This window comes from Mastacembelus armatus, chromosome 9 (genome assembly GCF_900324485.2).
Source record: "Mastacembelus armatus chromosome 9, fMasArm1.2, whole genome shotgun sequence".
In the NCBI taxonomy this organism is placed as follows: Eukaryota; Metazoa; Chordata; class Actinopteri; order Synbranchiformes; family Mastacembelidae; genus Mastacembelus; species Mastacembelus armatus.
This window is the reverse complement of record NC_046641.1, coordinates 20,730,528-20,749,309: the sequence shown is the minus strand read 5'-3', so window position 1 is coordinate 20,749,309 and position 18,782 is coordinate 20,730,528. Positions and strand designations below refer to the sequence as shown.

The following is an 18,782-nucleotide window of genomic DNA, read 5'->3' as shown; positions in this document are numbered from 1 at the left end:
GATTCATATAAAGAAATGTCAGAAAAAGTGCACAAGCAAAAGGGGAGGTTTTGGTTTTAAAGACAGAACAAGAAATGTGTTTATCTAAATTAACTTGCACACAAAACCGTATTTCTGGACTCGCACTGGAATATTAGTCGCCTTCAGCAAGAATGGCCTTGTTGAACTGAAAAAAAAAAAAACATATATAACTCACTTCGGTGTATAAGTTGCATTTCTAGTTATACTAATTATATTGGAAATGAGCCTATGAGGAACGTAGGCTAGACATAACAACAAGCAGAAGTGCATTACCGAATTCATTCATCCGTGTCAAGTAATGTTAAATAATTGGGGACAAAATGCGTGCAGTCTTTTTACTTTTTTGGCAGTATAATATCATCTACAATTGAGTCAAGGGTGCCATCTACCACTGACTATAGTAAATGAACACATATGTTAGTTTAAGTTGCACTACATGACAGAGTATTCAAAATTTAGTTTGTCATTCTTTGTCATTGGGACGAAAAGAAAAAGTCAAGAAATGTAATTAAAAATGCTTGTGAAAGGAAGCTACAGCTCTACCTTTTAAAAGAATTCAGTGACAGAATTCAGATGCACAAAAGACACCCCAAACCTGCTTATCGGTTATCACAAATTACTGTAGCTGCCTCAGAACTGCAGTGCACTTGATGTGCACTGATGCAGTGATGTGCTGTACTCATCTGAAGAGGCTGTTTAAAGTGTGCTGGGTCAGCCATCCCCTAAGCCAGTTGTTACTGAGATTGATGATGATTTGGATGAACCCAAAAACTCAGGTCAAACTGTAAGACAGCTAGGGCAGCCAAAACCTAAAATTTGTCATTTAATCCCAGTTGAACAATATAGACGTCAGATATGAAGACGATTGATTACATGATGAGGCAAGATAAACTTTATTAATGATTCATTTTCCCAAAGCATTTCACTTTAGACCTAGATAAGAAATGGGTGCTTTTATTGTTTGGGCTTTAAAAATGTCAACAGAAGATTTGAAGGAGAGTTCTGTCCTGGACCACAATTAGATACTGTATAAAACCACTATACCCCATCTACAGTGCTGTATATAACCTACTTTCCTTTACATCCTTCAAGAAATGTTTTCACACAATATAGGTCCACAGAGGATATTTATAGCAGATCCTCTGTCTCCTACCCCCTTCCACCACCACCACTAGCAGCACCATAAACAGAACATGTCAAACCCAGTATTGATCCTCTATTGTCTTTTGAAGACACCCATAAAAAAAGGCAAAATGATACGTGTGTGAGTGTGTGCGTGTGTGTGTGCGTACATGCAGGTAGGCAGGCAATTGATTGGTATAAATTTAATTGGAAAGATGGTGAGCACTTTTGTTTTTTCTATGTGTACTAGTTCTCAAAGGCTGTGTTGTGTGTGCTCAGCCCCAATACACTCCCATTTTGCAATTAAAATTTCAGTTTTGGAAACAGGTACTGAGGTGAGTTAGACTGTAAGATGTAGATAATTGCCTCCAAAACATAATATGCTGGTTTCACCATTAATTTTCCTTTTCCTTTATAATCAGTACCAAATAGTCCTTTCTGGGAAATAGTCTAGGAATTTACAGCTAAACACACGCTAATTTTTAAGAAACTCATAGGAAAAGTTCACGGAAATTAGTTTGAAAATATAGGGCCAGTAAAAAAATAATGGTTACTATTTTTTCCTCATTTTTTTGCCTTAGAAGGGGCTTGTGTCGTCTTTCTGCTACAGTGTTAGGTTAGGTGTATGTTTTGTTTCAAAATAAACTGAAATGAACTAAACAAATTAACAGAGGCCATTTTGCATACAGATTAACGATTTGTTGTGAATTTTTAAACAGATAATAAAAAGTGAACTAATGATCAAATTGGCATATCATACTACTGGCAAATCATAGGTTGGAGGCAATTATCTGTAAGATTTTACAGCCCAAGTGCCTCTCCCCCAAAACAGAAATTTTAATTGGAAAAACCAGGAATGCACTGTGGGAGATCACACACAACTTGACAAATTTAAACACGAGTATGTAATAAAAAAATGTGCTCCCCATCTTTCCAGTTAGATTTGAAACAGTTAATTGCCTGCTTGCAGATTCTGTACTCACTCACACACTTGTGTCCTGGGCCACTGCTTTTTCTTGGTTGCTTTCTTCAAAAAACAATATTGTCCATCCATCATCTGTACCCCCTTAGTCCTTAACCAGGGTCACAGGGATCAGCTGGAGCCTATCCCAGCTCTCTCTGGGTGAAAGGCAGGGGTCCACCCTGGACAGGTCACCAGTCCATCACAGGGCCACATAGAGACAAACAACCTCACACACTCACACTCACTCCTATGGGCAATTTAGAGTCACCAATCAACCTGACATACATGTTTTTGGACTGTGGGAGGAAACCAGAGTACCTGGAGAAAACCCACACAAGCAGTTGGTTGGAGTTGGTTGGTTGGTTGCGAACCCATGACCTTCTTGCTGTGAGGCAACAGTGCTAACCACTCAGCCGCCATATACGTATATTTATGTAGGAGATTTTGCCATATGGGACAGATTCTGACTGAGTCTTCACTGTAAATTATATAAAAAATGTAATGTGGTCAGCAGAAGTGAAACCTTTTAAGGCAGTGATGCCACTGACACATCTTCAGTGCAGCAGAGATGGGATATAGCCTTCAGCAAAGAAGGGAGTAATGGGAAGAAAAAATTGACATTGAGGATGAGTAGTGGAAACCAAACTAAATTGGAAGTAAGTGCCAAGAAAAAGTACTTCTACTGCAGAAATTAAGAATGGGGTGTGTCTGTAGATATCAAACTGATGGGCTCTTTTCACAGTTTTTTTAGGATCATTAAGTGATGATTGGCTCCTTGGCAACTGGTAGAGTAGGAACTCTATGAATTTCATAATTCTTTATAGATAACATCAACTGTATTGCTTGATTTGTAGTTGCTTTTGATTTGAGAAATATTCTGGTCTTCCAACCACACTACTTGTTTGCGTAAAATGATTGTCATTGAGAAACGAGTGAACAGCTTTAGAATAAGAAAAATGACACAGATGAAGGAATTCTGTAGGGAGCTGCCAGTAATGCAGGAAAAGAGGCTTTTATATTGAAGAATTTTGAACCAATTAAGTGCTGAAGCTGCCACCTCAGACACATTTTCCAGACCCCAGGACTATATGGAAAACCCTCTGGGAGAGGCTGACATGACATTTTTTTCACAATCATATTCTGAATTGAGGTTGGACATTTTAAATGGGGCTAAATCTGTCAGCATCGCGGAGTGTCTTAAACTTACATTGAGGCCTCCCCACTGCTGTGAATTTTGATAGTTGTTAATAACTACTTTGCTGTTGAATTTTATTGCCACAACTTGCTGAACAATTGACATTTACAGTTTTAAATCTCCTTATAGTTATTTTTTGAAAGATGACATTTTCAGTTAGGGAAATTGGTTGGCAATTTCACACAAGAAACTTTGTATTTTCATAAATGTATTACTGCAGATTTGTTACTTTGAAGAAAGGAAAATGAAAAAGGAAAGGGCAGGCTGAAGAAGAGAGGCAGGGAAAGTCTCAGAAGATGTGTGTTTATTTTTAGTTATCCAGTAGTTTTCCGTGTGTCGCTAAATATCGTTTGAGAGAGACTATCTATCTAATGAGAGTCACAGTAGTTATTCATGGACAGCTAAAATGGTAGTTAGATGGTGAAATCTGACAGTACCGTGTATGATTATAGGAACTGTTACAGAATCTTGTATGGTGTACAGGGTAGTGCTGGGTCAGAGTGGGATTGGTAGAACACCTGAAGCGACCCTCTGCTGAAGATGTCCATAGAGACATCAATGCAGAACTTAAACCTTTCATTCTTTTATTTCACAGACACATATGAATATAACATTTGAATTTCTTTAAGAATATGAGTCACAAAATATATTACAATAAAGTGTCATACTTCGTATATTTAGTGACAACGACATCTTTGTAAGTAGACTGTGGTCTTTTTGTGTTATCTCAGTTTTGCCCCTATTATTGCATGCACTGTAACCTCTCCACCAGGGCTGTAGTGGAAACAAAAGGTTATAACATTAATACGTGACAGATTCCATGTAGGTAAGGGACTTTGGAGGCTCTGTGTTTTTTCTATGAGGATCTTGTTGCTCTTCTTTTCTATTTTTTGTCCATCATGTTTTGCACTATGTCAGAAAAGATTCATCCTGTACTCTTAATGTTTGGAAAATCTTGTTTTTTGCTAATTCCAAGAAAAATTCTCAGATGGAGGCAAAATTATCAAATACTGTACAGTGTAGCAGATTAGCTTCATAGCTCAGTGACAGTTTTAGACACAAGGGCATGACAATTTAAAATATCCTCATCTTTGATTCGAGTCAAATCCTTGTCAATGGTTATTTGTTCACAAACAGTCTTGTTTAAAGTGCTAAATATAGCATATCAGTTTACTAAGAAAAAAAAGAACATTACACCTTTATTTTGCGACATATCACCCTTTACTCAGCCTTTTTAATTGTGTACCAATGGGTGACAATTTGTGAAACATTCATGCCAAACAGCGGATAGAAAAAAGTCAGATTTGACTAACAATTCATCACTAAAATGAACCACAGGCAGAAATTTTAAATCCTATTTCTGCTTACAGCAGCAGTACAATATGATCAGGCGTACAGTAACTGACAAAAAAGACAAATTGTTCATTGTTTTGCATTGGATTTCAAGCAGATTTCAAGGGTGTGAACATTTATTTTCCCCATAAACTGAAACCACAAACTGCCTTGAAGATAAGGAATCAGTCTAAAAACTGATGAATGCTTTGGGACATGTTGAGCAGTAAAGCATAAACCACATTTAGTTAATGGCATGCAAAATCATTAGTTGTTTTTCCAAATAATGTAATGCATCACACTGTTAATATTTGCAAATCTGTAAACAATTTCACCATTAAACTGTTCCTTACAGCCTCTGACACCTGAGGAAAAGATTTTATTCCTGGGGTAGAGAACAAGTGTAAGAGTATATTAGAAAACATGCACTGACAAGTGGGACTTTAGTTTGTATATCACGACACACAAAGAGACACATTGATGTAATATCTGCTCAGAACTGCTCTTGTGTGTGATTGGCTTCGAGTGTCTCTTATTGACTTAGTAGATTCCAACAACATGTCTCCCTTGAAACAGACACACAGGTACATTTAGACATGCTGGCACAGAGCTTCATAAACATAGGCTCACAGCTTCTCCTCCTCCCTCCATCCTAAACACCCAATTAGCAGCCACACCTGGCCACCTGCCTTCAATCAGAATAGAGTAACGGTTACCATGGTAGCCAGCAAGGAACAAATCCAGATGCAGATGGGGGGTCAGAGATGATGGATAGAGTGTGACTGTGTTTCCGCACATGACAAATTGGGTGTTTGAGTTTAAGTTTATACGTCATCTGCAGTATCAGATAGCTGTAAATGAATGCAGAGAACAGGTGTAGACCATATACTGTATACCCACCTATACAACATATACACGTACTATAAGAATAAAAGCTTCTACCACAATTAATATTTGTAGCGTTTTACCTGTAAAATGTAAAAAAAAAAAGCAGCACTAGTCTTTAATTCAGAATTGAAAATGGAAAGAAAAATTTCAGATTTAGAAATCGAGACTCTAAATTCAAATGAAATTATTATGGATAAGAGGCCCAGAATTAAAAAGTATAGAAGGGTGCATAATTACACTTACCCTTATGTAGGAACTACATTTAGTGGTGTAACATTGAAAAGCAGATGCAATGACTGAATGTTTCACTGATGTACTGAATGGCTAATTAATATGGATGATCAGCAAATCTGACCGTCTATTTTCTTAACTAAATAAACTCATTTACTTGTTTATTTTTGCTAGTAGCGATGATGTGCTCGGTGCTTTGTGGTTTGATTTTATTTTTTTCTTCCAGCATATTGTCTACAGTAGTACAGTGTCTCTAATGTTGCAAGAATGTCAATAATCATGCAATAGAAGGCATTGCAAACAAATAAATACATATTTATTACTTCTAGAAGATTCAAAAATAACTAAAAGATAATTGAAGCTACTGTACAGTATTCTAATATCCACGCCAAACAGTGAACTCTTAAACAGCCCTGTACTGTGATGTCTCTATCTTTACTGTAGCTATTGCAGCCAATAGTGCAAATCAATCAGCAGCACAGTTTTAATTATTCTTAGTATTTTGGCCTCAATGTGATGAAGCTGATTTGTCAGATTGAGACCAACAACAGTCATTATCCACAGTATCTTTAATTTTACAATAAGTTGAGATATGGATTCATGGTGAGCCAGATACAATTGAGAATTAAAATGTCGCATTCAATGATATAAAGTTTTACGATAAAACATGCAGAGGCAGCATGGACAGGAGCATGTATGTGTGTCCTGTGCACACATTATTCACTTCATTCCCTCTGAGAATTGCTATTAATTCTTGGGACCCTTGCCCTTTCACTCAGTCTAACCCCCCACCTCTTCCTCCACCCTATCAACAACCTCTATCACTACTAATAATCAATTTGATCCTAAACTCACATCTTTCACTCCAAAGCAATTCTCACTCCAAGCACCAGACAGTTTTGTATCTCAGGGACAGATCCCTTATTTGTTTTTGATAAACAAATATTTGTCGCCATATTCAAAGGAGGCACTTTGATTGATTCGATGTCAACAAAAATAACTTGAAAAGAGGATAAAACACAGACTGTGTTCCCCTTTGTTTTAAAATTAAAACTGCAGGGGAACACAGAAGTGACGTTGCCTTCCACATGTTCTCCAACTGTTGTCAGCTGTCAGGGTGACTTCCATTGACAGAGAAGAAAGCCACTTCCCAAAATAATTTCAGGGTTTTGTGTGCAAATATCTTGTCAATACACTCTCCTTTGAAAGATTTCCTTGTGGACATTTTTCCTCTCATGCTAGACTGACCATTATTGTGTTTGACTTTTTTTTTTTGTTTGTTTTGTTTTGTTTATTCAGCTGAAAGTCAATTCACAATCATTTTTTTTCTTCATTTTTTCTTACTTATCCATGAATGGTTGACTGAGCACACGAGCTGTGTTTCAGCATCACATTACTTTACATTTACACTGTGATACAGTCTGCTCTCCTGGGTGTTGGCTAGTACAGCGAGGTTACTGAGCAGCTCCACTGGAGCAGATGAGATTAAGGGCAAAGGGTGTTCATTTTCTGTTGCCCTTTTTTTCTATTTTTTACATTGAACGTATATGTTGGAATTATGCCTTAACATACAAAGATTCACCGCAACAAATAGGGAATACTCTCAGGTCCCACTTACCATTATTGCTCTTTTACTTAATTAAGCTGAGAGACTATAGCATTTTAATTGACATAGTCAAGTAGTGACATTGCAAATGATTGTAAAAAGACCGTGAGCTGGATAGCTGTCCATCCATCCATCTGTCCAGCACACTGGTTTTGAGCAAAATATCTTGAAAATGACCTGCCAGATTGCCACTGAATTTGGCAGTAATATTCATACCACCCCAGTGGATGATTCATAATATTTGCTAATTTGATTCTGTTGTTTAAAAGTTTCAGCTGTCACAGTGCAGAATGCATGTATGTGGGAGGGCATCTCCAATGGCTGTCAGTGTTACGTGATGTTTTTTCCCAAAATAATGGGCCACATCTTCCAATTATAGAAAGTGGAACCACTTTTTTTAAATGTTAGAAAATAATGCTTCACTGATTGTTTACATTTCTATACTTAAAAAAAAAAAAAAAAAAAATCTGATTTCTTCTTGTCTCTATCTTTTTCTGTTCTCCAGCATTACTGTCTTTGGTACCGGGGCCAAGTGGCTGGCTGTGCTGCAGGAAAGGAACCTGAAACCCAGTGAGTTGTAGGCACTGACACAAACAAGCACACACCTATATTAGCATGCACACAGACATCCAGAGACACACATGAATGCACACAAATAACAAGCAGAACTCACATGCATTCACACACAAATCTACTCTGAGAGAATGCAACCTGGGAACAATAAGAGCAGATGGACACGATAATGATTATAATAGTGATGCCATTTGACTCTAAATGTCCTGTATGCCACTTACTGTGTGATTCAACAGTTTGCCCTGTGTTCTGGTGTTTGACACCAAATCGAATGGATGAAAGTGCTGTTATGATAATTCATATGAGTCATGGATAGGTCCAACTAATTGCTTTTAATGTCACAGCTCCCCAGAGACAGAAACAGGTCTCAGTACATAATCAAAGTTGTGCCAGTGGTTATTAGCCTTCCCGCTAACCTTCATACATGCTGTTTTTTAGAACTATCTATTTAGAACTGCATGCTAGAAGTATTCCTGTTTTACATGGCTAAAGGTACAGAATGTATTGTAGTTTATGTAATAGAACAAAAACATTAGCACAAAGCAGCAATTGTCTGGCTTCAGTTATCAATTTGGTGTCAATCCATCAAGCTGTGCTTATTCAGCTTTTATATCTGTATCACATTAATGGCATTGCCTTTTTTGTGAGGAAATAACAGGGAAATACCAGTTAATTTAGTTACATAAGCTTGTAAACATAATAATATATATACTTTTGCTGTTTTCTTTCTCAATGCCTCCCTTTTTGTGCCCTCCTTTTCATCCCATCATCCAAACTAAATTGTCATCCTGTTCTCCTGTACAAGTAAATAACCCATTATAACTAATGCAGAGGTTGTCGTTTCCTACTTATCCTTACCTTTTTTTTTTATGCTCTCCATTCTCTTCTCTGACATTTCGCCTCTTCTCATCTCACCTCACCTCACCTAATGTTAAATTACCACTTATAACTGGTGTTTATTGCCTAAACAGCTGCTATGTCTGAGTTTCCAGGGCGCTGTTATAATCATCACAAATCTATATTCATGGTGGCTGCTTTGTGTGTCTATCTGTCTGTCTGCAATTTGTAAATTAGCCAAACACATTCCCAATTTTGTGACTAAACACGAAGGCATGAAAACAAAATAATAAAAACATTGCTCTTTTTCCCCCTGCCTGTCTCTCTGCCCAACCCCCATCACTCAGCCAGCCACTTTATCCAGTTGGCACTGTGTGCATGAGTTTGGATGCTTATTAGAAAAATAGAGTGTGGCAAAAGGACATGTGTGTGTCTGTGTCAGTTTATGTGTATGTTTGTGCATGCAAGCATGCCTCCAGTGGGCTTTGGAGGGTGGGGGGTAACTTCTTCACTGGCTGCCCCAGCGGAGAGGCCCTTTTCCCTGTCCTGACATTTGGACCAGGCACCTGGAGACTTAGTGGGGAGTAGCAAAAGTTCCCACTGTGTGCGTTTTTTTTTTTTTTTGTGTGTGTGTGTATATGTGTCTGTCTGTCTTTGTGTGGCTTTATGGGGTGAGGGTCAGTTGATAAAAGCTTATTAGTTGGCAGAGTGTTATTGGCTTGTGGTTTGGGCATCTGTGTGTGACAGTATGTGTACATGGATCTCGAGAATGATGGCTAAACGTTTGTGTGTGTGTGTGTGTGTGTATGTGTGTGTGTTCTATGTGTCCCATGTTCTTGCTACATCATGGGGACCATGAAACCTGTTACCACAATGAAATGTGGGGATTCAGCTTCCTTGTGCGGAGAAAATTCAGGTTCCCACCATGTAAATTATGGAATTTTACAACTTGATTTAAAGTTAGGGTGGGGGTTAGTCTGGTAGTGGATATGGTTAAGGTTAGGGTAATTTTGTATTGTTTGCTGACAATTTGACAGCCATTACAATACCCGAGTCTCTGCACTGAAACAGAAGTTTTATAAAAAGATTTTTTACCTAACAAAATATTCAAAACATCTTAATAAATTCATGTTTACTGTTGTCTAAACACAAACAGTGAAACATCATTTTGGTCTAATGTATAAAAATAGTCTGAAATTAATAAGGTTTTCTGATTTGCTGATTTAGAGCACAGAAGTTATGTAAATACGTGATTTTTATTTTTGTTTTTTTGTTTTTTTTTCTCTATCACTCTCTCTCCCAGTGGAAACACACAACCTGCTGTCTCTCCACACCATCCTCTCTACTGGATCTCCTCTCAAACCTCAGAGCTACGACTATGTCTACCGCTGCATCAAGAGCAACGTGCTTCTGGGCTCCATCTCAGGTGACTGATACTGACCACAGTGGGACAGGTTTAGTCATTTTCCTAATGCCTTACTTCCATCTAAGGATACACATTGCAGTGGCTTTTCTACTATATGAACACTACAGCTACATATTGATATATAAATACTGCAGCACACACAAAAGTGCAACAAAGCAGAAATACAGTGGCCTTCTTATTCCATTGTTACGTGAACAGGGCAATAGAATGCTCTCTGTTTCTGTGAGTCCTGAAATGTTTTAACATTTAGAAGAGTCTGCAGTGGCTGACATATTACAAACACACACAGATATGCAGATACACTGAGTAGCAATTTGAAACATCACATACATACACTGAAAGCATCAAGGCACACACGTAAACACAGTGGAAGACGACTGAAATGGATGTAGCATATACCCTCAAATGCATGAAAGGAAAAAGATGTGTGCTGTCATTAATACGGAAGCAAAAGCCTGGCGATGAGCACCGAGTGGAAGAAACTGAGATACAAAGAGAAAAAGGGACAGGTAATATAGGCAGATTGTGTCCTCTTGTACTTTTATATCATTTTTTAATACTGTAATGTTTGTAAAATGTTGCAGTAATGACCAAATTTGTGTGATCTGTTAAATTCAACAGTCACATATCAATCATTATTCAGATGTATAGCTTTGCACATCTTAAATTCATACTTCTATTACATTTTTGAGTAGTGTACTTAATATGGACAATTTAAAAGTAATGTACACTACACTATCATGTACGTAATGATGCATACAAAACACTATGTATTCGGGGTTCACTGAAGGGAAGCTTTCTAACACAGTATGGAGCAAATTAATCTTGAGATCTATGAGCAAAGTGAATCCTCCAAAAAGTCTTGACAAAATAACACAAGGGCAAAAATTAGCAAAGAGTCATATGGCTTTTATTTAACCAAAGTGAACAGTAAGACTACTGCACACACGGGCCTCACGTTCCCATCCTTAAGACCTGAGATTAGCTATTTAGTTGTGATGATTAAGGTTAGGGTAAGGGGCTAGGGTATGCACTATGCAAGTGAATGTCCTGACATAGGTAGATGTACGGTTTGCGTGTGTGTGTTTGTACGTGTGCACGTGTGTGTGTGCGCATGTGTGTACATGTATGTGTATGTGTGCATGTACGTTTGTGTTCTTCAAGACAGCAGGTCCTGGCCTAGTCTATTTCCTCCTTGTTGCCAAGGGCAACAAAAGACTGTAATCCTGTTGGCTGCCAACCGACCTAACCTTGACCCCTAAGGTCAACACTCTGTTCAAGCATGTGTGCATGTTCTTAGGATTTATCACAGCATATGTCACCGACTGGTGGTCAAGGTGACATATGCCATGGGCTCTTATGGTGATTTTACCCTCTGGCTGCATGTGTCTCTGTGTGAATGTGTCTGAAAACTTAATGTGAATATTTTTACTGGGTTTATGAAAAAATATTTTTTGAAATGTTGTTTATTTCAGGTTGTGTGTATTAACCTGTCAGCAGGAGTTTCAGACTCCTGTTGTCCCTCACTGGGGGATTTTAACACTTTCACTGCTGGATTCCCTTCCTGCTAATATACCTCCATCTGACTGCCCATATGTCATTTCTCTGCTCTTTTGCTCCGTCTCTTCTCTTCTCTTCTCTTCTCTTCTCTTCTCTTCTCTTCTCTTCTCTTCTCTTCTCTTCTCTTCTCTTCTCTTCTCTTCTCTTCTCTTCTTTCTGTGTCTCTCGTTATTCATTTCTTTTTGTGCAGTCTTCTTGTGACTTTAATTGTGTGCATTCATGTTATAATTCATTTTTGAAAATGGGAATTCACACATAAGTCAGCCATTTTTTTTTTTTTTTTTTTCTCTCTGGAGATGGGTTTGTATGACCCCAGACTGACAGAAAATTTTCAAAACAGTCACATGTACACAAATGAAAGCAAATGTGCACAGATCTACACATATAAATACATGCACACAAACATTTCCTTTACTGTTCACAATAGTCAGGGCTGTTAGAAACAACAGATCAGTATGACAAGTTACCCTCCTGTGTGTACACACATAATACACTCACACTAAATGTGTGATCATCATCCTAAGAAAGAAACAGTGACTTAGCTTAAAATATGCTTGCTTGTGTGTGTGTGTGTGTGTGTGTGTGTGTGTGTGTACACACCCATTAAAGTGAGTGTAATAATAAAATAATTGCATGTGTTCCCACTATAAGTGTGTGTGTTTAATCAGAAGACAAAGTTTCCACTTCCTCTTGGGAGCCAATTAAAGCTCAATAAAGAACCTGGCAGAAAGAGAAACAGAGAATGAGTGTAAAGAACAAATGTAAAAGAAAGAAAGTGGTAGGAGGGCAGAGAGCAGTAGAAAGGAAGCGAACAAGATGGATGGATGGAGCCTGCAATACAGAGAGGGAATGTAACAAGGAGGTAGAAATGGGACAATGGGAAGGGAGATGAATAGAACATGTCAGAAATAGTAAATGATTGGAAGGTAGAAAGACAAATGGATGGTGCAGCACATTCGTGTGTGTGTGTGTCTGTGTGTGTATGCGCGCGTGTGCATGTCTTTATGACAGTTTTAGAAATGCGCTACGACAGAGTAGAACTCCTATATAGGTCAATAAAGGTGGGGCAGGGCAGTAACACTGTTGGTTTGTGTTGTTGAAAAGTTTAGTAAAACCTTTGGGTCAGTCTTTTTGCTTAGTTATCGGACACATATATGCCCCTGTATATCGCAATACTGTCCATCTCAGGTACTGTAATTTGAATGAAACACCTCAGGAAATATATATTAACACTGCAACAGTTACTTGATTATTTGATTACACAGTCATCAACAATTTGGTCTTAGAGCCATAGAGTTGGTCGCTAATTCTACAGTGGTTTGTCACTATGAGCAGCCTCTTTCACATTACATGTCTTTATTTTAATCATGGTTAATGGCACAGGTAGAGTTTTTTAGGACAAGTAGTTGGTTTTATGTAAAATAAGAGAGATTTCTTTTAGTTTTACAAGGAAAACTCCTCATGGTCAGTTCAAGTTCTGTGTTTCATTTTAGATCAACCAGGTAAATAGACTCTGCTTTTTTCACTGCTCTTCCCAGGTGGCACTGACATAGTGTCATGTTTCATGGGTCAGAACCCAACAGTCCCAGTGTATCGGGGTGAGATCCAAACAAGAAACCTTGGCATGGCTGTTGAAGCCTGGAGCATTGATGGTAAGTGTGTGTGCATGATCGGAGTGGGTGAATTGCTTACAAATGGGATACTGTTGCTTTTTCTTTCTATACATCCAAGCTCCCTAGCTATCAAGGAATTTATGAGTCTTAAGTGTCAACACAGTCTCAGGATCATGTAGAGGTTGTAAGGCTGAGTCCTAGGGTGGATTGTAAAAGTATGAATGAGGACATTTATTCACATTTAAACCCTGCTGAGATGCCCTTGAGCAAACTCATATCTGCTTCTGGAGTTGCTTGATAGCTATCAGAACAGGACTGTGGTTATACTGCTGTTGCTGTATGTGGATGGAAGATTGCAAGTAATTAGTATACCTTTCCTGGATATATGCAGGTGTAAACTTACAGGAAACACTAGTTTTTCCATTAACAGTCCAAACTGAAAAACAAACTATTTTAAACCTATTGGGAGTCTTCAAAGACCTCGATGTTTTTCCCATTGATTTTTGTCCCTCATTCCCCAGCCCCCGATCCCTGCTGCAGGCTGTAATGGTATGTCTGTGCCACCTCAAAGAAGAGTGAATTGAAAGATAATTTACAGACAATTTTGTTGGAAAAACCATGGGATTATTTTATTCTGTTATTAAGCCTCTAACACCATCCTAAGGGAAGAGGTGAGGGCTGTGTGAAACCATATACGAAAGTGTATCAGGTTCTCAGAGTGTGAGATGAAATTACCAGGATATTTATTTATTTATTTTTTACTTTTATCTATGAATTTTCTCTCTCACTGTATGTGCGTGTGTGTGTGTGCGCATGCGTGCATGCATGCATGCATGCATGTGTCAGTGCAGTACACCTTAAAACACCAACCTTATTTTTGTTCCTGTGAAATATGTATGTGTGTATGTGTGTGACCAGGTAAGCCTGTATGGGGAGAGAGTGGGGAGCTTGTCTGCTTGAAGCCAATCCCCTGCCAGCCAACACACTTCTGGAATGATGAAAATGGGAGCAAATACCACAAAGCCTACTTTTCTACATATCCTGGTAAGCATACTAATACAAACTGCATATGTGTAATTAAAGAAAGCTCAAAAAACAAACCTTTGTATTATAAATTGTATACAATACAATACAATGCAGTAGCCCTGGAATAAATATGACCTAATGTGTATCCTGTATCATACTGTTGTTTTATTGTTTGACATTCGTTTTTCATTTGTGCTTTGCTATTGTCAGGCATTTCTGCAAAATAAAAAACTGTATTCAACTTTCTCTCTAGGTGTGTGGGCCCATGGAGACTACTGTAAAATCAACCCAAAGACAGGAGGCATTGTCATGTTGGGCAGAAGGTCAGTCATTAACTGTTGTATTCAGGAGAGAACTAATGAATGTTGAAATAAAAAATGTTTTATCACTGTAGTTTGAATTGATTCATTTCTTTATCGTACAAGTGGACAGGCTTAAAGATTTAAATTTATGCAGATGGGAGATTCTAATTCTTTTCTTCTGTTTCAAGACAATAAAAGTCATTTAACATGGATTTCTGCCTGAGATTTGGCAGCACTACATTATATTGTTCAAAAAGCTTGATAGACTGTATTAGGCTTAGGTTATTTTATGGCATGTTGCTTTATGTAAGTAGACACTAAAAGAGGGTTGAGTTATTCTGGTGTTAATGGAGATAAACAGAAAGTACAGAAATACATGTACAGACCCAAGTAAATGGACAAACATAGTTTCTGTATTGTACATAGGAAGGAATCACCAGCTTACAGAATCTGAAATGGTTTCTGTATGCTGGAAGATTGCTTCTCTCTATTGCAGTGGGTTATAGGATGTGTGGCAAGAGAGTTTCCCAGTGACAGCCACTAATCTTCCAACTTGTGTTTGCTCCGCAGTGATGGTACATTGAACCCCAACGGAGTCCGGTTTGGCAGCTCAGAAATCTACAACATTGGTGAGTCTTGGACATTACAAGTGGATGGGGTGTGGGAGTAAGAAAGTATATAAAGAAAAAGCATTGTTATTTTTATGAACTTCAGTTTATCCACAGTGCTCTTCATGTTGGTGAAAAAAATATTTTATGCGTTTTGCCCTGCATTTTGTCAGTATTTGCCGAGCTAACAGAAAACATCATTTCTTCTTACAGATGACAACAGGAATGCTTTTGTTGTACTTGGTTAAACATCTATGTTCTCATCTTTGTCGTAAAATTCCAACACTACCATCTTTTCTTCTTTTCTCTAGTCTTCTAATTTTGCTCTTGCTTGCTTTATCTCTCACCTCCTCTTCTCCTCTTGTTTATCATTTGTTCACCTCATTTTTGTTTTGTCTCCATGTCCTCTAATCTTCATTCTCCCTTCCCTTCCTCTTTGCAGTGGAGGCGTTCGAGGAAGTGTCAGACAGTCTTTGTGTTCCTCAGTACAGTGCTGACGGAGAAGAGCGAGTTATTTTGTTCTTAAAGATGGCACCTGGTAAACCCTTCTGTCCAGAGTTGGTAGCAAAGATTAAAGGAGCCATTAGAAAAGCTCTGTCTGCACGACACGTACCTGCCCTGCTGCTGGAGACCAGAGACATTCCAGTAAGAAAAATCTAAATATCAGTTACATATGAATAAACCTGTCAGATTATCTTGTTACAGTGCTGGCAACTGTAAAATTCAGTTGTGACCTGAGTGACATGCCTTGTCTTTCTTGTCATCCTTCCACAGTACACCATCAGTGGTAAAAAGGTAGAAGTTGCTGTGAAACAGGTGATTGCTGGCCGGGAGGTGGCACAAAGAGGCGCTTTCTCCAACCCCGATTCACTGGACCTCTACAAGAACATTCCCGAACTGCAAAACTTTTAGAGATGGGGCTTCATAGAGCCAGACAAGGGCTTACAAATTCAGCTTAACTTAAATGAACTTTATTCAGATTTACAGGTACAGGGAGACATGCAAAATGCATTGTGGGGTAGTTCACCAAAAGTAAAAATATGTGTGTCAAAGTGATATAAACATGGTACGGACGTGTGCGTGTGTGTGTGCGTGCGTGTGCGTATGTATATGTATATGTATATGCGGTATAATAACAAGTTCAAATGATATTACGCAGATGAGTGACTTAAAAACATGTACTGCTCCATAGGTTCCATAGGATCAAGCAGCTGCTCTTAGTCTACCATGTTGTACAAGTAAATGTTGAACTGGATTTAGCTTTGGATGTAAAGTGATGTGCACAGCAGCACTTGTGAATAAGCTCATGCTCTGAAGCCACTGACAATGGAGTCATATTTAGCAGTAAGGGCTTCACTTTGTCTTCACAGTCTGATTGCTATCAGCCAGTGAAGAACTATATCTCTCTGTGTCACCTACAGTACTTTAAACCTTGACATCGGTTCTGAATAGGTCCTAGGTCGAACATCCATGGAAGTGTACTTAAAAGTACACACAACACCTGGGATTGATTGTGTATCGCTATACCATTTTATGGTGTGTGTTGCTTTATTCATTGTATAAATATTAATATATTTTTTTGGGACTGTGAAATTGTGGTAACATAATTTATAATTATGCATTTAAAGAGTGGATCAAATTCTAGTGGGTTAGAACATGTAAGCAGATGTAGTCTGATTAAATGAAACAGAGAAAACTTACTGAACTTTTGTCCCAAACTGAAAAGTTACTGACGTCTTGTGTATTACATATTCATATCCTAACCCTCACACGTATTGTAGTCACACTGGCCCTGGTTTGATAAACAAGTCAGCCATGTGAGAAAATTCACCACAAAAGCCTGTTTTTATTAGTCCTGTGTCAACGTTCCATGTTTGTCATAACTCAAATGAAACTGAATTGTTTGTTTAACATTTCCTCATGCTGTGTGGCAAAGCCTAAAAGCAAATTAATGCTATTACAAATGAACTGCACTGGTTTTGGACACTAGTAATTCTACTAAGGAACACGGATGTATGAAAAAACAAACACACTACACATTTGGGTTTCATTTCTTATTGGAAAACAAATACCTGAGTAGAATGTGAATGAGATGGACATAAATGGCCTTTGGAGAAAAAATCAGCTGGATGAAGCATTTCATATTGATGGTGATACTGGACTTTGTAATTTTTAAGGATTCTTGTTGTTTGGCTTTTGATTCTGCCTTTGTCGCTTGTTTCTAATAGGATTGTTTTTAACAGAACGGTATGAATGTAAACTAATCAACTGGGCTCTGTAGTTCATCTTTAATGTCATATTCATTACTTAAAATGAAGAATGTCCTCGTTAAAGATACCTACTGGCGTTTTTGACCAATAGTAGCACTGTGAAGCAATGCTTTGATGAGTGTATCCCCAAATTGTATTTATCTGTTCCGTTGATTGACAGGTAGCAGCCGCAAAATGATGGAAAGATAAAGTCTGAAATCTTGCAAACAGGTTTAATTAATATTTCAAGTAAATTTTAATTGTTGTAATGCTAGAAAAGAAATTCTTAAGGATAAACACAGTACGTTTTGGTGAGAAACCATAACTTTATTTGTTTTAAATAAAGTTTGAAAGAAAACACTGCAAGGGTACTTTTAAAGTCTAAATTGTGCAAAGGTTCTCTTATGGAGCCAAGGATCATGATGCCTATAAACTTTGCACTTTAGTATTGTATACAGTATGTGACAATGTTCATTGTGAAATCTGGTGAGACGTGGCAAATTTACAGTTTCATTCTGTAGTATGCATGCAGGTTATGCAGTTCTTTGTTTCTCTTCCTGGACATAAACATGTCACATGTAAATAATAATGGTAATAATAATTCTTCCATGCCGTTTTGGGTTATTTTGGTGTTACTAGAAAGTTTAATGCCAAATGAAAATTGTCTATACTCCAGATTATTGACATGTTTACATCATGATGAGGTCTAGGTTATGCTGGAAGTTGATGGGAACTCTTCTCATTTGCAGATCTTGTTTATGTTCAGTCAGAAAAAATATTTCCCTTGAGTATTTCATTTTCAGTTCAGGGAAAATGTTTGCATTATAAACCTTTGAAATCATGTATCAAAGAAGATTTTGTCACAAGCAAGGGTGCATTTGGTTGAAATCTGTCTAACTACCTAATAAAGTAAAGCCAGTTTTGTGTTTCAAAACTTCTCTTTAATAGCAGTTGCAGATTAACAGCATGTGCAGCTACATTGTTTACCTCTAAGACCCTTTATCCCATGTTTGCTGGACACAGGTGGGGACAGGAGTTTTAAGTAAACGTTTATGTTTTTAACAGTTTTACTGTAATATTGTTGTCAGCCACTCAAAGGTAGTTGCTCTACTGTTATCATTGAGATGATAACAATTTGACTGATATTCATTTCTTGCTTCACCATTGAGTGAAATCACCATCAGAGGCCAATAATAAACAATTACTAAATTAGCTTTGGTGCTACAGCT

General features: G+C 37.9%; 1 protein-coding gene across 2 annotated transcripts in view; it reads left to right on the top strand.

The window, feature by feature from the left end:
* aacs (acetoacetyl-CoA synthetase) overlaps positions 1–18,499 on the top strand; it is a 31,232-nt gene extending 12,733 nt beyond the window's left edge. For both annotated transcript variants that reach the window (XM_026322557.1, XM_026322556.1), the window contains 8 exons: positions 7,865–7,929; positions 10,073–10,195; positions 13,294–13,407; positions 14,287–14,412; positions 14,648–14,717; positions 15,267–15,325; positions 15,747–15,949; positions 16,079–18,499. In XM_026322557.1, coding sequence (XP_026178342.1) covers positions 7,865–7,929; positions 10,073–10,195; positions 13,294–13,407; positions 14,287–14,412; positions 14,648–14,717; positions 15,267–15,325; positions 15,747–15,949; positions 16,079–16,216 — 898 coding nt within the window. In that variant the 3' untranslated portion in view covers positions 16,217–18,499. The remainder of the gene's footprint in view (positions 1–7,864; positions 7,930–10,072; positions 10,196–13,293; positions 13,408–14,286; positions 14,413–14,647; positions 14,718–15,266; positions 15,326–15,746; positions 15,950–16,078) is intronic.
* The last annotated feature ends 283 nt before the right edge of the window (positions 18,500–18,782 follow it).